Raw genomic sequence first — 16,153 nt, forward strand, 5'->3', positions numbered from 1 at the left:
GCCGCTACATCCAGGAGAAACAGCGGTATCTGCGGTTCCCACCCTCCAAGGGGGCCTGGTGGGGGGCGGTGTCAGGGGCATGGACACCACCCCCCAAGGGTCTCTGCTGCCGGCTCCTGTCCTCTCCACACGCTGTGAGTTGAGTTGCGGGGGACTTGGGGTTTGGGCCCCCTATTTCCCAGGCAAATGAGGGTTTGGGAGGAGCTGGTTCCCAAGGGAGTTTTCACCAAATCTCTTCTAAAAAAAAAAATCAGCCCCCTTGCTGCTCAGTACCCTTTAGGAGGAGGAAAAGGGGCCCAGGAAAACGTGCTAGTGGATCTTCTGCTAAGGGTCACAGCACGCACGAGAATGAGAAGTAGGTGGGAGGAAGTGGAATTATTGGAGGGAAGATGCAGACGATCTTGGAATGAACGCAACAATTTCACACCTTTCCTTCCCTCTGAGAAAAATGCAGCTCCCTACTCAGGAAGGCAGGAGACGGAACTCCAGCAAAACGAGGCTCACGTAGCTCCCTGGGGCAATAGACAGGGAGAGAGTTCTGGGGGTGATAGGACAGTGGGGTCCTCTCCCTGAGAGGATGGCTGGATGCCCACCTGGGGCTAAAGCTGGGAGGAACAGGACCCGGGTGCTTTTCTGCATGACCTGCGGTCTCTGAGGCAGTCAATGTCCAGCGATGCGATCGCTTCCTTAGGATGTCCTGCGCTCAGCAAGTGACCTGGCAACCCACTGTTGGGGCAGGAGAAGACCCTAAGCTGCCACTGCCACATGGCTGGCCTCTGTGCCCCTGGCTCCACGCAAAACAGATGTGGGGGTGCCCCCGAACTCCACCCAAGTCAGGTCTTTGTGGTTTCTCCTCCTGCCACCCACCCCAACACACACACACACACACACACACCCTCTCCGACTTAAATTCCCAAGTGCTGGGTTTAGACGTCCATATCCAGAAAGTATCTCCTAGGACTTGGTCAAACACCCAGGCCATTTGTGATCCTCATGTCATCCCCTCCTGCCCGCTAGTCCAGACCTCTTAGGGGGACAGGACAATTCTCGGGAAAGAGAAGGGTACCAGATACCTATTCTAGACCTTTCTTGGTGTGGTTCATATCTCTGGGGAGACCCAGGGTGCCTAAGGAAGGGCTCTGGACCTCCGTCTCAGGGCTCAGAGAGCTCTTTGGGGGGAAGAATCTGGAGCAAAGTTAGGTGGGCTTCACTGAGTGTGTAGGCTTGGGGGCATATGGCGGATGGGGGCGGGGCTGACATTGATACGCAATGGAAAGTAGGAGGGTGGGGGGACAGAACTGGAGCAGGTGGGAAATAAATGTGGGTGCCTATTGCTTCACTCGATCTGTTTCCATATCTGCTGTGAAGAACAGGAGACCAGAGGGACAGGAGCCTAACCCCGGCTGCACTCTGTGCTTGCTTTACCCTGGCTGCCTGTGTGGATCTCACATCCTCTAGTCCCCCTCCCCAGTTTCAGGCTGCTTCTACCGGGGAGAGGACCTGGAGGGAATGAGGCTGACCCCTCGGGGAGGACTGTGGGGGGGGGGGGCAGGGGGCAGGGAGCGCTTCCCAGCATGAGGGTGCTCAAGCCTTGCAGGGCTGGAGATGTTTCACTCTCTCCCACACCTCCCCCTGCTCTCCCCCTGTGCAAGCCCCTTGACGCCAGGAAGACGAAGAAGTGGGCAGGGTGCTGAGGTCCAGGGAGGAAGGAGCAGGGAGGACTTCCATGGGACAGCCTCGGGGTGATTCCAGAAGAGCCAGGTTAGACGGGCAGCTTGAACTGTGGAGGGCAGTCCGGGAAAGGAGGGCGCAGGTCCTTAGGGCAGGCTTGGTGACTCGACACTGGAGAGAAAACGCCTTCCAGCCGGGTCTTCTGCCGGGGTGCCGGTGAGGTGCTGCTTTTCCCCAGGTACAGGCGGTGGCACCAAGGCGTCTTTTCCTGTAACTCCTTCCCCTAAGAATAATCGTAGGAGTTGCATGGTGCCGTCCGGTGCGTTCACATGACACCATCTGATCCTCCCAAGTCTTGGAGCGTGGGATTTGGGCGGGGAGGCGGGGAGGGTGGCAGTTGGGGCTGTAAGCATCAACCCCATTCTGCCGATTGGAAGAGTGAGGCTGAGAAACCAAGCTACTCGCTCAGGACCGCCCAGTCAGTCGCTCGGGGCCGGCCCGGGAGCCTCAAGCTCCCCAACCCCCCAGCCCGCCAGTCCATTAATTCAGCAAACCTCTCTCAAGCCCCACTAGGAGCCCAGCGGGAGCCCGGCGCGCGCGCACGGAACTGCCCGCCGCCGCCATGGCGCAGGAGAACGCCGCCTTCTCGCCGGGGCCGGAGGAGCCGCCGCGCCGCCGCGGCCGCCAGCGCTACGTGGAGAAGGACGGCAGGTGCAACGTGCAGCAGGGCAACGTGCGCGAGACGTACCGCTACCTGACCGACCTGTTCACCACGCTCGTGGACCTGCAGTGGCGCCTCAGCCTGCTCTTCTTCGTGCTCGCCTACGCGCTCACCTGGCTCTTCTTCGGCGCCATCTGGTGGCTGATCGCCTACGGCCGCGGCGACCTGGAGCACCTGGAGGACACGGCGTGGACACCGTGCGTCAACAACCTCAACGGCTTCGTGGCAGCCTTCCTCTTCTCCATCGAGACGGAGACCACTATCGGCTACGGGCACCGCGTCATCACCGACCAGTGCCCCGAGGGCATCGTGCTGCTGCTGCTGCAGGCCATCCTGGGTTCCATGGTGAACGCCTTCATGGTGGGCTGCATGTTCGTCAAGATCTCGCAGCCCAACAAGCGCGCCGCCACGCTCGTCTTCTCCTCGCACGCCGTGGTGTCGCTGCGCGACGGGCGCCTCTGCCTCATGTTCCGCGTGGGCGACCTGCGCTCCTCGCACATCGTCGAGGCCTCCATCCGCGCCAAGCTCATCCGCTCGCGCCAGACGCTGGAGGGCGAGTTCATCCCGCTGCACCAGACCGACCTCAGCGTGGGCTTCGACACGGGCGACGACCGCCTCTTCCTCGTCTCGCCGCTTGTCATCAGCCACGAGATCGACGCCGCCAGCCCCTTCTGGGAGGCGTCGCGCCGCGCCCTAGAGAGAGACGACTTCGAGATCGTGGTCATCCTCGAGGGCATGGTGGAAGCCACGGGTGCGGGCGGGGACCGGGCTTCGGCGGCGAGGGCGGACGGGCAGGGCGGAGGAAGAACCAGGCAGGCAGCCGGCGAGGGAGGGAGCTGGCCCACAGGCTTGGGAGGAACGGGAGATGGAGGTGAGATAGGGCGGGAGGGGAAGGGCAGAGCGACGAAGCAGCACGGAGGAATTCTCCGAAGTGGTCCTGGGCCGAGAGGTGCGTGTTCCTGGGAACACCGAGAGTAACCCTCGCCAGGTGCTCGCTTTGCGTCCTGCACAGTTCCAAAGCACGCGCCCCCACTCGTGAGCTCATTTCACCCCAATAGGAGCCCCCTGGAGGTGACTGCTTGTTATAGTGCTCATCGGCTGGGCTGTCATAAGGCACTAAGTGGCCGTGCCTGGGTTGGTCCCAGATGGGCTGGCTTCAGTGTTCAGCGGTCTGCAGTTGGAAGGAGGTGTTATGCTTAGAGGTCTCCTGCTTGCCGATAGGCCAGGCCCCTGGAGTTGGATGGTGGAGGTTTGTTATAGCCTGAGTTATTCCAAGGCTGCACCTTAAGGAGGGCTTAGTACCTGGTCACTCCTGCCTCGGTTTCTCTATGCAGCAAAAGACTCAGCTTTCAGAGGACAAGGGAAATACCATTTCCAACCCCTTCCCAAGGAATGACAACCCAGCTGGGATGTCAGTACCTCCAGCTCTGGCCAGTTCGGTGATGGGTTTAGGGGTCGGTAAGAAAAGGCCAGTGTAGTAGCTGCAAGTGAGGTCCCCTAGGACTTGAGATCCACAGGTTGCATGATAAGGAAAGTGCCCCCACCTCCCAGGGGAGAACCAAAGGCCCACTGGGGGGCACTACAGTTCCTGCCACTGTCCAGAGCTTCTGTTATTCCTGGTGGCCTTTCTGACAAGCTGGGGCCATCAAACCCTTCTCTGGCCCCTTCACCCTACCCCAACCTCAATGCCCCCTGCTGGGCTTCCCCTAGCTCTTTCCCCTTCCCTCACTCACTCTGTTCTCTTTCCTCCATTTCTCCAGCTGTAGCTCCTTTCCGGGCAGTATCTGAGGCAGGCCCTCTCCTTATGGGAACATTCTCCTCTCAGCCCCTTCTCTCCCCAGCGCCCCTTAGCTTAGGGCTCTTCTTCCCCTGCCTCCCTCCCCCATACTTCTTATTCCATGCTTCTTATTCCAGCCTTCTCCAAAGAACGCCAAGCCCCCAGGATGTCTCAGGGCCAGGCCTCCGTGTTGAGAGCTCCATGACATGTCCATGTCCACTCTTCCCTGTCCCTTGTTCTGAGATGGGTGTGGGTTAGAGAGAGACCCTGAGATCCGGGGAGAATGACCCGCCCCACAAAGTGTGCTGACCCAACTGGGAAAATAGGACACAGGCCCAAGGCTAGGGAGACTGGGGAGGGTGGCAATGGAGAGGACAAGGGACGAGAGCTGACTGATTTTTCTAGAGAGATAAAGCTGGCAAGGGTGGTAATATTTTGGGTGAGAGAGTCAGGATTCAAAAATGCTTTTGAAAAGCAAGAATAATGAGCCAAAACCCAACGAGATGACATTTAAAGGGAATAAATATAAAATTCTACATTTAGGCTTTAAAAAAATCACTTATGTAAGCACAGCATGGAAGAGCTCTGGCGAAAAAAGAACTGGGTGGGGGTTAGTTGGCCACAGGCTTGATGTCACAGCAATGCGATGCAGCTTCCAAAAGCGTTTATGTAATGCAATCTTGTGCCCTCTTAGTTAAAAATGCCGTGGCCAGAAGACAGAGAGATGATGAGCCCTCTGTGTGCATGGCTCGGCCACAGATGAAAATGTATCATACTCAAGGGGCTACTTAAAGGGTCCTCCTGGCCATTCTGGTTTGCCATCAAGAAAGTGAAATTTTTGAAAACCAAATCCAGTGAGGAATGGAGGAGGAAGCCAGAGGTGTTTAGCCTGGGCCGGCGCTGTGGCTCACTTGGTTAATCCTCTGCCTGCGGCGCTGGCATCCCATATGGGCACTGGGTTCTAATCCTGGTTGCTTCTCTTCCAGTCCAGCTCTCTGCTATGGCCCGGGAGGGCAGTGGAAGATGACCCAAGTGCTTGGGCCCCTGCACCCATGTGGGAGACCAGGAGGAAGCACCTGGCTCCTGGCTTTGGATCGGTGTAGCTCTGGCCGTAGTGGCCATTTGCGGGGTGAACCAATGGAAGGAAGACCTTTCTCTCTCACTAGCTCTATCTGTAAAAAAAAAAAAAAAAAAAAAAAAAGAGGTGTCTAGCCTGAAGAAGACATGAGGGAAGCAGGGACTCCTCAGATCGCAGAGGGGTGTCAGTCGGGGTTGGGGGTGAAACCAAGGGGTGGAAATGTCAAGAGGCAGATTCTACTCTGTTTAAAGAAGAACCCAAACTATTAGGGCCTTTGCAGAAAGCAGTGGGCTCCTTACGGGGTGGTGAGCTCTTGATCCTGGGAGGTAGACAAGTACAGCTAGATGCCCACTGTTGGGGGTGCTCCAGCAGGGAGCCTCGTATGGAGGTGGGAGTTGCACTAGTTGATCCCTAAGGTTAGTTTCAAGGTTATGGCTGCTGTTGGCATCACCATTGGAGAAGAGGGGAAAGCGATGGCTGGAGACTAAGGGCAGTCGAGGTAAATGAGAGGAGGTGAGAGGGCTGGCCAAGAACAGGAGTTGGGAAGGGGGAGGCAGGAGCCCCTGGGAGGAATGGAAAGGTGCTCGGAATGGACTTTGCAATGACTCATGCCCCTTCCCCACCCTGCCCACCCAGGAATGACATGCCAAGCTCGGAGCTCCTACCTGGTGGACGAGGTGCTGTGGGGTCACCGCTTCACATCAGTGCTGACCCTGGAGGACGGCTTCTATGAGGTGGACTATGCCAGCTTCCACGAGACCTTCGAGGTGCCCACACCCTCGTGCAGCGCCCGGGAGCTGGCCGAGGCCGCGGCCCGCCTTGACGCTCATCTCTACTGGTCCATCCCCAGCCGGCTGGACGAGAAGGTGGAGGAGGAGGGGGCTGGGGAGGGGGCCGGGGAGGAGGCTGGGGCTGACAAGGAGCAGAATGGCTGCCTGCCACCCCCAGAGAGTGAGTCCAAGGTGTGACCAGTCTCCTCCAGACCTCTGTGGCAGACCGGGGCCCAGACACAGGTATACGGGGGAGCTGGCTGTCAGAGGTGGAGGAGGCAGGCAAGACCACTGCGAATGTGCTGAAGTTGGGGAGGCCCCCTCAGAAGCTCGAGTGTGGAGTCCCATATGGAAGGGAAAGGTCCTTATTTGAGAATAGAGGGTAAGAGAGGGTGAACATAGCAGTCTGTGTTTGACCTTCGTGTCTGTTCACAGGAGGATGGATGGACAGAGGGATGGACTTGTCGGGGGATAGAAGGTGGTGGCAGACCGAGGCAGCTGACGGATGGGACCAAATGACAGGGCTGCCACTAACCCACAGAGGACCTTTGTGCAAGCTCCAGAAAGATACCCTTCCCCTTCCAACAAAGCCCCAAAGCCAGGGTGCATGCTCGGGGAACAGAGTGTGGGATGCAGTGCAGTCCCCACTCACTTCTCCAGCCAGCCTCCCCGGGTATGGCACACCTGTCCAACTGGACACTGTAATCCAAGCTGGGCCAGCGCAGGTAAAGCTGAATGGTGGTGGGTACAGGTGACGAAGGTGCCCTCCCAGCTGCACCCCTCCCACTGTGCCGGTCTGAGCAGGAGGAAGAAGGACTGCAAAGGAGACTCAGCAAGGTGTCAGTGTCCTTACCCCAGAGGCAAGCAAGCAGGAAGTGGAGGGAGATGTCAGAGCCAGGGCCCCTGGAGCAGGGCCTGGGGAGAGATAGGCATGGCTATTTTCTGAGAGCGGAATGAGATCTTGCAGATACCGCTGCAAAGGCAGGAAGGGAGAGAGAAGTGCTGAGGAAAGGGGGCCATGGGAGAGATCTAGAAAGTGGGTTCGCTAGAGCTGGACCACAAGGGTTCCTGGGGAAGGCAGAGTTTGTCCTTGGGGCACCAGTGGGGGTGTTGCTGAAATCATTGATTGGTACCATGGGGAGTAGACCTTCAAAGACCTGGCTCTTAGCCCGGGGATACTGGGCATATGGGAACTGTACCTGTGGCAGCTGAGCAAGGTGTGGTTCCTTCCAGCTGCGAACTGTGCAGTCTCTCAGAGCAGGGGGTGAAAGGGTTGTGTTCATCAGAAAGCCGGGGGTTGAGTAACTCAGAGGAAATGACGTCAACCCAGTTTGAAAATGCCCATGTGGGTCAGTCACCTGGACGGCATGTTTAAACACGGATTGCTGGGCCCCACTCCCAGCGTTTCTTACTCAATAGTTCTGGGCGGAGATCAAAAATAAGGCATTTCCAACCAGCTCCCCGGTCCTGCCTGGGGGTCACCCTCTGAGAACCGCTGCTGTCACAAGATCTTGGAGACCTTATCAGGATATGTAGCACAGACGCTGAGGATCCTGGGGCAACCAGCAAGAGAGGGGAGGGCAGAGGGGGACCTGAAACCCAGGCTGAAGGGTGTAACTTCCAGCCCAGGAGCTCAGCGGTCAGTGGGAACAGGGCAATGACAAGCTGAGGTGGCTTTGGGGAAGACGAGTGGGCAAGATAGGCAGGATGAGGCTAAGGGGATTCCTGGGAGGTCACAGGGAGCCCCAAGCAGGAGAGGCACCAGTGGCACAGGAATATGCCCCTTGAGAGACTTGGAGAAGCAGAGCTGACCGTGGAAGAAAATGAGAGAGAAGCACCTGGATGTGCTCGCGGCCTGCTTTCTGCCCAGCTGGGACCAGGGGCCATGGAGGCACACGTTCCCGCCCCACCTCCAGCCCTTCCTAGTCTCTCCCCAGCCAGGATGGTGAGGGGCGAGCAGTGGCAAGTGAAGAAAGGGCAGGAGCGCCCAGGGACCTGAGGCCGGCCTCCTGGAAAAGAGTCCTGCCCACGAAGCAGGACGTGTGAGGGGCCAGTCCCCGGCTGGGACCCAGGGTCCCAGGGGCATTGTGCCTCCTGGGAGCAGGGGAAGCAAAGAGGCAGCCTCAGAGGAGCCAAGCTGCCGCCCCTCCTGTCAGTCTAGGCACGGTTACAGGACCACCCGAGTCACCCTCAAAGACAGAGTTTCCGAACGCTGGCATCAGCTGTCCCCTCAAGAATAGACGGACGTTGGGACAGGGCATGGGAGTGATTCTGGTTCAATTCAGTGTAACAGGTGCAGTGCAGACCGGTGTGGGGGCTGCCCAGCTCCATACACACAGGCACATGGTGGTCAGCCCACTGAAACTGAACAGGCAGGGACACTGAGGCTGGGCCAGGCCTCCTCCTCCCCCTGGAAGTCACTGAGACCCTGCCCCATGCCTCCTTGCCACCATCCCCACTCAGGGCACCACCATACGGTGCACACAATCAGGAGGCCTGGGTTCTGGTCCTGACACTGACCATCACTTTTAGCTCTATGATGCTGGGCAAAGTCACATCACTTCTCCGGACCTGATTTCTCATCTGTAAAAATGACATTTAGCAAATCAGTAATGCTCAATAAATGTCTAAATAACTAAACTGAAACAGGGTTACTGAATGCCTCTTCAGCTTCAGTCCGGCTGTGAATTTTAGGATCAGAGAATCCTTAGGCAAAGGAGAGAAGCTAGGTAGGGGTGGGCGCAGGTGCAGTGGCTCTGTGGACACACAGGTCCTCCTGACTGCCACTGTCCCCGCCACCCAGGTGGCTGCGCTCTGGGCTCCTATTGTCCTGCTGCCAGACAGGATAATTAAGGTCAGGAGGAAAAAGATGCCCCAGGGGCTGCTGGGAGGAGTCAGGTCTAAGACTAGCCTGACCAGGAGAATGAGCCAGGCAGAGGGGTGTGGAGGAGTCTGGGGAGCTCAGGAAAGACACTGCCCCCCCCCCCCCGAAGCCCTTGCCCTCTAACGTGGGTGGTTGGCGAGGGCAGGGCTAAAGCTCAGCCAGAACTCCCCCTCCCTCTCCATGCTCTCTCCCAAGCAGAAGCCCAGTGAGGAGCTGGCTCAGCACTGACAATTCCGGCAACAGATGGGACCCAGGTGTCCCCTCCTGGAGTGGGCGGCACAGCCCACAGAGGCCAGATGGTGTCTGTGGTGGGGAGAGAAGCCTGGGTTGTCCAGAACAGGCTGTCGGGCCCCAACCTGCCTACCACCCCACCCCACCCCGCCCCAGCCTCTTACAGCCTTGTGCTGGGGGAAGACACAGCCAGGCCTGGGTTGTGTAAAACCGTTTATTCACATTTTAGAAAAACTAATTCTGGGACTGGGACAGGGAATGGCCTCCCCAGGGGCAGGTATGAGATCAAGAACAGGAGGCCAGAGGGAGGCATTTGGGAGGTGAGGAGTGGGAAGTAGGGGCCATGTCTCCCACTCTGGGCTGGGGGAGGGGGTCAAATAAATTAACAGGGAGGGGGGAAGAGGGAGAGGGTGTCCAGGCAACCAGACAGAGGGCTTGGAGCTGGGCCGGAAGACAGTCAACACCTGCAAGAACTGGAGAAAGCGTAGAGGGGGCTGAGGTCAGAGAGCCCTGGCGGGCGGGCCTCCCTCCCTAACCGGATGCTGCAGAGCTGAGCCACCTGCTCTTCCCCTAGGTGGGGGAGGGAGCAGTTCAGCTTAGGACTTGGAGGCAGGAGGCCTAAGGAAGACAAGACAGGATGGGGGGGCGTTTTCCCCCCTCACCTGGGGAGTGAGGGATCACCGCTTCCGCAGCCTCTTCATGAAACAGCAGGTGATGGTGCCAAGGACGATGGCGCCGGTCACTAGAGCTACCCCTGTTCCCACCAGCAGGGGCACAAACAGGGTGTCTAGGGCTGGGTGAGAGAGGGTGGTTCAGTTCAGAAGGGGTGCCCTCGTCTCCCCTCCCTCACCGTCACACTCATCCCCCAGCTCCCCTGTGCACACGGTCCCTCCCCCACCCACTGCTGCCCTCTCCACATCATGAGGATGTGGGTACAGGTGGACACAAGGGACAAAAACTGGGTTCCCGAGACCTTTCATGCAGGATACATGGATGAGAGAGAGGATGGCGGCAGGAGGCTCAGAAGCAGGGAAGGGACAATGAGGCAGGGGCTGGAGGGTGGGAACCACTCACCATGCATGTAGGGGTAGACTGTGACGGGCCCAGAGCGGGCACTGCCAGCCTGGTACCAGCTGTAGTCTGCGTGCTGCACCCAGGCGCTAGGGGCGCAGTGGTACACGCCCTCGTCCTCGGGCCCCAAGCTGTGCAGTCTCAGCCGATGGCTTCGGGGCCCCACCAGCTCCACGCTCACAGGGCCTCCTCCGGGCCGGACCCCCAGCTCTGCCACCCCGTCCTGGCCCACGCCGCCCACCAGCTGGGCAGGGGAAGAGCTCAGTTCCCCCTCCTCTGGTCGCTCCACCCACCAGCTGGCAGCCAGCCGCAGTCCCGGGGGGCCACCCCGCACGGAGATGTTGCACAACAGGGAGGCAGTCTCCCCCCGGTACACTGTGCCCCCTGCCAGCCATGCCACGGCCTCCAGCACCACACCTGCAAAACAGAGGACAGGGAATCAGAGGGCGGGGGACAGGGACAGGGGGTTAGGTCCCAGGAAACTCAGGGTATCCCCATAATTACAGTGGAAGGGGAGCATGAGGCCGATGAACAAGGAGAGGGCATGGAAACAGAAGGTTCTATGAGCCCCTCACCTTCCTCCCGCACATGCACAGGGAGAGGCCGGGAGCGAGCACTGGCTGCCTCACGAAGCCGGGTCCCAGAGCCTCGAACATAGGCCTTGGCGAGGCAGCGGTAGGTGCCTGCATCAGCAGGCCTGGCGGCCTCTAGCCGTAGCCGATAGGTCCTGGACGCCACCTTCTCCATGGCAATGTGCCGGCCCTCGTAGCCAGGGCCCAGGCTGCCCACGCCCTCTGTGTCCAGCTGGGCTACCAGGCGGCCAGGCCCTGGTGCCCCTGCAGGTGCCATCTCCCAGCCCACGGAGTACGCGGCATGACGGCCTGGTGGGGGCAGTGCCCCGGACACGTTGCACAGCAGCTCCAAGGGCTCCCCTGGGCCGATGCGACGTTCTCCAGGCCCCACGGTCACTGCCAGCTGGCTGGCTGAAACATGGGAGGGGAGAAGAATGTCACAGTGGCACCCGACTCCACAGCTGTGGTTCCTTCCCCGACGGCAGCAATTTGGAGGCCTCCTGTCTGCCCCTTACTGGGTGTCACCATCTCCAGGGCCCAGGGACAGGATGCTCATCTCCTCCCCTAACACCTGGGCAGAGAAAAGCTGTCACAGGTGGAGAGGGAAACGAAGCTGACAGGGTCACCCGCTCTTTGGAAAATGAGTTCCCTGAAGTCAGAGGTGGCCCGGAGTCCACTGGGAGAGAGGACAGCGGGCCTTGGAGCTCCAGGGTGGGGTGTGGGCACTCACACAGCGTCTGCACGTCCACCTGGGCCAGGACAGCCCTCTTCTCCGCGATCTGGGCCCAGCTGCCATCAGGATCCTGAATCCACTCCGCGGCAGTGCAGTGGTAGGTGCCCGCGTCCTCGGCCTGCGCGCCCCCCACCACCATGCGGTACCGATCGCTCCCCTCCTTGCCCAGCCGCAGCTCCCCTGCGGCCAGCCGCTCAGCATAGGGAGCTCCGGCCTCCACGGCCAGGTCGGAACGAAGTCCCACCACTTCCTGCAGAGTCGCTCGCCCCACGGGCGCCTCGGGCACGGCTCGTCCAAAGGACACGGCCAGGTGTGTGTGCTTCTGTGTGCTCGTCCGCGCCAGGCAGCCCAGGGCCAGCTCCTGGCCCTCGTGCACTGTCAGGCGTGGAGGGGAGGCTGGGGCCTGGCGGCCTCGAGGCCCCGGCGGTGCGGCAGACACCTGCAGCATATCTGGAAGAACTGAGAGGGGAGAAGGAGTGAGGGAGGGCCGGGAGCTGGCAGCTCTTATCCTGTTTCCCTAAGCAGACCAGCGTGAGCCCCTGGAGAGCAGAGACTGCATGTTGTGTTAGTTCTGTAACTCAGTGGTGCCAAGCATAGTGCTGGGCACACCACAGCAGCTCAATAAACACTTGTTGAATTTGGTAGAACCAGCCCATCGCCTACTCACCATTATGTTCCAGAGCAACCCCACATTGAAATACTGAGAAAACACCAACAAGTGTACAAGGGCAAGAATGTCCGATGGTCTAAGTCCTACCCCACCTCTGGACTCTCCAGGAGTACAGCCCGCTCAGCCCCTCGGGCTGCCCCACCCCACTGGGGAATGGGGAGAAGACAGCACAGCTTAAGGACACTTGCCCTTCTCCCAGGAGGGAGTTTGCTAGGAGAGCAGTGGACTGCAATGAAGGGATCTGGGTTTGAGTCCCACCCCAGCCACCACGGGTGACTTTGTGGGAGTCACTTAGCCTCTCTGAGCTGCAACGCCCAGCAGGTAGTGAGATAGGTCCCACCTGGCCGTGACTTTCTGCCCCATCCCAGGGCCCCGTACCTCGAAGCTCCACCTTGCCGCTGTAGCTGCCCAGGTAGCGGGCATCAGTGGAAGGGGTGTAGCACTCGTAAACTCCTGCGTCCTGGGCCTGCAGGCGTGCGATCTTGAGCAGCACAGCATCACCCTGGAGACGCTGCACCTGCACTTCACCGGCAGCCACACGGGGCCCGAAGATGGCGTAGGAGAACCGGGTATCTCTGGTACTGATGATGCCCAGGGCAGCGTCTGGAGCCTCAGGTCTGTACAGGAACCACTCGAAGTCCTGCTGGGCAGGGCCCTCGTAGCCACTCACATTGCAGGAGATGGAGACGGCTGTGCCAGCCACGCGGTACAGGGGCCCCTCGGGGACCAGCACCTCCCGGGCACTGCATCCAACTCCTATGGGAAAGCACAAGGAGTTGGGAAGCCTGGGTCCCCATTCCATGTCCCCAGCCACCACCTTTCTTGATCCCTGCCTGTGAAAGGAAAGGAAACCTGGGGAGAATTGGCACCGTTTGGGGCCTGCTCTGGGAACAGGGAAGGGATGCTAAGACACCTGGATGTCCAGGAGGTGGTGCAGGCCCAGGTTTGCCTCCCATTCCAGCCAAGCAGAGGCAGAGCCCCTCAGGGCAGGAGAGGGCTTGTAATCCCTGACTCCACCTGTCCTCCTTATCTGCACCCTACCCCTCCACCCCACTTCTTCCGGACCTGGCTGGGAGAGCCTTCTGACTAAGGGATTCTGAGCCCACATGGAGGGGAGCTGGCCGAATCTTGCGCAGAAGAGCTGGCTGGCTCAGCTGCGTCACCTGGGCCAGACAATGGAGCCAGTGGCCCAAGCTGGACAGGGCACGGCCCCAGTCACACAATGCCCTCCCCCCGCCTCCAGCTGCGCCATGAGCTCACTGCTTCTCCTGGGACTTCTGGGGTAAGAACCAGGCTCTGCCCAGGCCAGCAAGGGGGCAGAAGCCCCTCCCCCAGTGCCAACCTTTAGGCTACCCCAGCTGATGCCCAAGGCCCCCCAAGAGCTCCCTAACAAAAGCTTTTATTTGCATGCGGCATGTACTTATTTACATACGGCTGTCTCTCTGTAGGGAGGCACCAAGCTCCCAGCTGCCCCTCTCTATTCTTCCTGGGAGAGACCAAGCCTCTCTTCTTCATTCTACCCCTACCCTCACGCCCAGCTGCACCCCAGCATACACTCCTGGCAGCACTGGCGGGCTCGGCTTCTTCCTTCTCTTCCCCTGTCCTCCCATGGCCTCCATTAGATAAGCTCAGAAAACCTGGGATGTAAGGAGGGCTGCCTCAGCCCCCACCCCCATGACTCCCACACACCCCTGCAGAGGGGCAATCCAGGGGGAAGAAGAGGGAACTCCAAGGCGAGGTCGAGGGGACTGCCCTCATCAGTCACTTCCAGGCGTGCCACTGGGCAGTGGCTGAAGGGAAATACCCAGCACTCCGTGGTCCGGCAGCCCTCCGGCTCCTCTACAACAGCCCCTCCCGTCTTCCCTACCCCACGGCCATGCTCTCAGCCCCTTCCTTCTTCCTCTGGCTGTCACGGGGAGAACTCGTGGTCAGCTGGCGCAGGACACAGGCCTGGAGTCCGGATGTCAGGTTCCAGCCCCAGGTCCAGAAGTCTGGCGCAGGACCAGTCCCTTCCTCTCCCAGGTCTCAGTTTCCACCCTGAATCTGTGACTCAGGAGCACCTCGCTTGGGGCACATACAATCAGCAAGAAGGCCAGACAGCCAGGCTGACACCTCCCCCACCCCCACCCCACCCTTGCCTGCTCCCTGGAAGGGCCCCTCAGCACTCCCTGGCTCCACAGCTGCTGATGCTTGGAGATCCCCAGGGGAAAGTTACCCTCCCAGCCTTGCCACACAGCTCCTCTCCCCAGCCAGCCCCCTCCCTGGTGACTGGATCTGGGCTCACATCCTGGCTCAGCACTCACTGCAGGTGAGCACTCAGATCCTCTCTGTGCACCCCCCTCCCCCACCTCCGCCTCCCCTGGGCTCCTCACTGCTCCATGCTGCCCACTGGGGAGAACGAGCCAAGTGCTAGGCAACCAGGTCCCCCAGCTCCTTCCTCTCTCTACACCCATCTGCTTCCCGGCCAGGGACCCAAAGAAAGGCCTCCTCCTAGCCCCGTGGGCACAGGGTGGTGAGGCAAGGGAAGACTGCACTATCTGGAAACAGGCTGGGGCTGGGGCTTCTGCGTTGACTACCCCAGCTCTCAAGCCACCACCCTCTCCCCCCTGCACCCTGCTCCTCTAACTCCCCCACCCATGGAGCTCCTGTTCCCAGGCCTCGGGTCTTCTGGGCAGTCACGCAGGCAGCTGTACTGTCTCCCCACCACACTCTTGCCCACACACCTCCTACAGAGAGCCTCCACTCCAGGCCTCAACCCATCCCACTGTCACTACCCTGGAGCATCCATGCAAGGCCGGCCCCAGACGGCCCCCATAAACACCCAGATTGCGGACAAGTTGCTTGGAGCTCGCAGAATCAGTCTCCATGGAGCTTAGCTTCTCATGAGGCAGGGCAGCAGTCACTCAAGGGGTGTGCCGGCCAGTGGGGGTCGCAGGGCACCGTGCCATCCGGGAGAGCTGAAGACCGGCAAGGAGGGACCCGGCCCAGGGTGGAGATGGGGCTGAGAGTGGAAACCGCCCCCAACCTCAGATAAAGTGTACGGGGGGCAATTAGGGAATAGCAACTTCAAAGATTGTGGGCAGAAGCGGCTCCTGGGCCTCTAGCCAACTCTGGTGCAATTATGAAGACGGGCAGGCACTGCCCACGCAGGGCGGACACCCAAGGCCAGGCCTGGGACTGAGCGGGGGGGGGGGCAGAAGGGACCTGCAGCACTTGGTTTGCGGCAACCCCAGGATCTAAATATGCGGGCTGAGAAGCGGGCCTGCCTCCCTGAGGTCCGGGGTGCCCCAGTCCCCGGTGTTGGAGCTGGGGAGCCCTCCCTCTCCCCATACAGACTCGGCCACACGCTCTCACCTAGAGCAGCGGGGCGCCGAGCCGGGGGAGGCTGGAGACACCCTTGAGGGAGAAGGGGGCTGCGAGGAGTTCAGAAAGGCGGGGGAGACGGCGCGGTCGGGGCGGGGGCCGGGCTTACCCAGCGTTAGCAGCAGCAACAGCAGCAACCGCGGCGGCGGCGTGGGGCGGAGGGCGCCCATCGTGCGCAGCCGGATCTGGGGAGTCTCCGGGGGGCGGCGCGGACTCTGCGGGGCCGGGGCCGCGGGGGGCGCATGCCCGGGTTGGGGGCAAGAAGCCAAGCAGCGAGGCGTGGGTGTACGGAGCGGCCCGGCGCCGAGCGGGAGCTGCCGGGTCCCCCCTCCTCTCTGCCTCCTCCCGCTGCTTTTGCTCCCGCCCTCGGCGGCCCCGGGGACCATTCCCGCCCCGCGCCGCCCCGCCCCGCCGCCGTTCCCGGCCCCGCCCCGTCACAGTCCCGCCCCGCCAGACTCCAGCCTTGGCCCCGCCCCAGGCCCCGCCCCGGCCCTGGGCTCGTCCCCGTCCACCCTCGCACCGAGCTCACCTCCGCCCTGCACCTGCTGGCCTTTCCCGGAGGGCTGGGTACAGGAGTCCTGGGGTGGTGGCCACGCGTTTAGAATCCAGTCA

The 16,153-nt window shown here is 60.6% G+C and overlaps 2 protein-coding genes across 2 annotated transcripts; one reads left to right on the plus strand and one right to left on the minus strand.

Moving 5' to 3' along the window:
- The first annotated feature begins 2,293 nt into the window (after positions 1 to 2,293).
- KCNJ9 (potassium inwardly rectifying channel subfamily J member 9) lies at positions 2,294 to 6,215 on the plus strand. The gene is made up of 2 exons (XM_062193708.1): positions 2,294 to 3,143; positions 5,884 to 6,215. Exons 1-2 carry the CDS (start codon positions 2,294 to 2,296, stop codon positions 6,213 to 6,215), a joined length of 1,182 nt encoding a protein of 393 aa, XP_062049692.1.
- A 3,121-nt stretch (positions 6,216 to 9,336) lies between these two features.
- On the minus strand, positions 9,337 to 15,891 carry IGSF8 (immunoglobulin superfamily member 8). Its single transcript, XM_062192555.1, has 7 exons — positions 15,651 to 15,891; positions 12,557 to 12,934; positions 11,506 to 11,967; positions 10,779 to 11,186; positions 10,207 to 10,620; positions 9,795 to 9,925; positions 9,337 to 9,605 (listed from the first exon to the last, which is right to left on the minus strand). The coding sequence occupies exons 1-6, from the start codon at positions 15,709 to 15,711 to the stop codon at positions 9,810 to 9,812; spliced, it is 1,839 nt and encodes a 612-aa protein (XP_062048539.1). The 5' UTR covers positions 15,712 to 15,891; the 3' UTR covers positions 9,337 to 9,605; positions 9,795 to 9,809.
- Between the last annotated feature and the right edge of the window lie 262 nt (positions 15,892 to 16,153).

This window comes from Lepus europaeus, chromosome 5, assembly GCF_033115175.1.
Source record: "Lepus europaeus isolate LE1 chromosome 5, mLepTim1.pri, whole genome shotgun sequence".
NCBI classification, from domain to species: domain Eukaryota; kingdom Metazoa; phylum Chordata; class Mammalia; order Lagomorpha; family Leporidae; genus Lepus; species Lepus europaeus.